The sequence below is a fragment of the Microtus ochrogaster genome, chromosome 18 (genome assembly GCF_000317375.1).
Source record: "Microtus ochrogaster isolate Prairie Vole_2 chromosome 18, MicOch1.0, whole genome shotgun sequence".
In the NCBI taxonomy this organism is placed as follows: domain Eukaryota; kingdom Metazoa; phylum Chordata; class Mammalia; order Rodentia; family Cricetidae; genus Microtus; species Microtus ochrogaster.
The window spans coordinates 25,852,133-25,854,784 of NC_022020.1; the positions used below are offsets into that span (position 1 = coordinate 25,852,133).

Sequence of the window (2,652 nt, forward strand, 5' to 3'; positions counted from 1 at the left end):
AGCTTCTGCTGATAGAAATATATTAACTGTGGAAAATATTTTGGTTGTGACAGATCTGTCTGTATGTTCTATATCTAAACAAAATTAAATTGTGTAAAATTCATTTTTTCTGTATACAATTAATAAAATATTCAAGGTTTTTCATGCTTTCAAAAGAATTTTATTAAGATTACTATATCATATTAAGATACTATATTATAAATATACATTCACTTGATAGTAGCTCAGCAAAGGTAGGTTTACACCGCCAATATTTAGGAGTTGACATACACGGTATCAGGAGAAACACCTGTGTCTCAAAAGCAGGCTTAGCATTTAGGATGACAGAACTATATGCAATCATGAAAATGAACACTTGGTGGCGCCATCGACTAAGAGTGAGAATGACGGTCTCGGCAAATTCCCAGGAACATAAAGAGTGAGCTGAAAATCAGAACGCTGTCTGCTCCCCGGAAGGAGAAGATATTTAGGTGTCAACTAGAGGAGAAATCCCGGGGTTGGTAAGGCATTAAAGAAGATTTAATTCGAGTTTATTCACAAAACTTTCTCTTTGGATTGAAACCAAATTGAAGAAGCAGCACCCTCTGGACTGCATCTGAACAATGGAGGCAGCTCTAGCAAAAACGCCAGAGAAAAGGCAAGTCGTTTTTATTGTTATGTTGTTGCTTTTGTGGGAGGCTGGTTCTGAAGCAATTAGATATTCCATGCCAGAAGAAACCAAGAGTGGATATTTGCTGACTAATCTGGCAAAAGATCTGGGGCTCAGGGTAGCAGAACTGACCACTAGAGGGGCGCGAATCCATCATAGAGGAAACAAAGAGCTCTTGCAAATGGATGCTGAAACCGGGAATTTGCTCCTGAAGGAAAAACTAGACCGCGAGGAGCTGTGTGGGGCGACAGAACCCTGTGTGCTCCACTTTCAGCTCATACTGGAAAACCCTGTGCAGTTCTTCCAAACTGACCTGCAGCTCACAGACATAAACGACCATTCTCCAGAGTTCCCTCACAGGGAAATGCTCCTAAAGATCCCGGAGAGCGCCCAGCCAGGCACTGTGTTTCCTCTGAAAGAGGCTCAGGACCCTGACATAGGCAGCAATGCTGTTCAGAACTACACAGTCAGCCCCAACCTCCACTTCCATGTCATTACTCACAGTCGTGCTGATGGCAGGAAATACCCAGAGCTGGTGCTGGACAGAGCTCTGGACAGGGAGGAGCAGCCTGAGCTCACTTTAACCCTCACTGCTGTGGATGGTGGGTCTCCACCCAGGTCTGGAACCACCACAGTTCACATTGAAGTCGTGGACATCAATGATAATGCTCCCCAGTTTGTACAGTCGCTCTATGAGGTTCAGATTCCTGAAAACAGCCCCCTTGGGGCGTTAGTTGTGGCAGTTTCTGCCAGGGATTTAGATGTGGGACCTCATGGGAATGTAGCCTACTCTCTGTTTCAAGGTGGTGGAGCTTCTCTGCCATTTGTTATAGACGAGGTCACAGGAGAAATTCGCCTTAAAATGCCATTGGATTTTGAGGCAACTCCCTATTATAACATGGAAATTGTAGCAACAGACAGCGGTGGCTTTTCAGGAAAATGCAGTGTAGCTATACAGGTGTTGGATGTGAATGACAATGCCCCTAAACTCACAATATCTTCGCTCACTAGTTCAATCCCAGAAAATGCTCCTGAAGCTGTAGTTGCTGTTTTCAGTGTTTCTGATCCAGATTCTGGGGACAATGGAAGGATGGTGTGTTCTATTCAGAACGATCTTCCATTTCTTTTGAAACCCACATTCGAGAACTATTACACTTTAGTGACAGAGGGGCCACTGGACAGAGAGAGCAGAGCTGAGTATAACATCACCATCACAGTCAGCGACATGGGCACACCCAGGCTCTCAACCCAGCACACCATAACAGTGCAGGTCTCTGACGTCAACGACAATGCCCCCGCCTTCACACAAAGCTCCTACACCCTGTTTGTCCATGAGAACAACAGCCCCGCCCTGCACATAGGCACCATCAGAGCCACAGACTCAGACTCAGGCTCCAATGCTCACATCACTTACTCGCTGCTGCCTACCCACGACCCGCAGCTGGACCTCTCCTCGCTCATCTCCATCAATGCCGACAACGGACAGCTGTTCGCGCTCAGGGCGCTTGACTATGAGACCCTGAAGAGCTTCAATTTCCTCGTGGGGGCAACAGACCAAGGCTCTCCTGCGCTCAGCAGCCAGGCGCTAGTGCACCTGCAGGTGCTGGACGCCAACGACAATGCGCCCTTCGTGCTCTACCCGCTGCAGAATGCCTCTGCACCCTTCACAGAGTTGCTGCCCAGGGCGGCAGAACCTGGCTACCTGGTCACCAAGATGGTGGCGGTGGACCGGGACTCTGGCCAGAATGCCTGGTTGTCGTTTCAGCTGCTCAAGGCCACGGAGCCAGGACTGTTCAGCGTATGGGCTCACAATGGCGAGGTGCGCACCTCCAGACTGCTGAGTGAGCGCGATGCGCCCAAGCACAGGCTGCTGCTGCTGGTCAAAGACAATGGAGATCCTCCGCGGTCTGCCAGTGTCACTCTGCATGTGCTGGTGGTTGATGGCTTCTCTCAGCCCTACCTGCCTCTGCCTGAGGTGTCCCGCGACCCCGCCCAAGATGAGG

The 2,652-nt window shown here is 48.9% G+C and overlaps 1 protein-coding gene across 1 annotated transcript in view; it reads left to right on the plus strand.

Moving 5' to 3' along the window:
• Positions 1-545: 545 nt before the first annotated feature.
• The window catches only part of LOC102000163 (protocadherin beta-8), a 13,376-nt gene continuing 11,269 nt past the window's right edge, over positions 546-2,652 (plus strand). Inside the window, exon 1 of the mRNA XM_005355996.3 lies at positions 546-2,626. Coding sequence (XP_005356053.1) covers positions 603-2,626 — 2,024 coding nt within the window. The 5' untranslated portion in view covers positions 546-602. The remainder of the gene's footprint in view (positions 2,627-2,652) is intronic.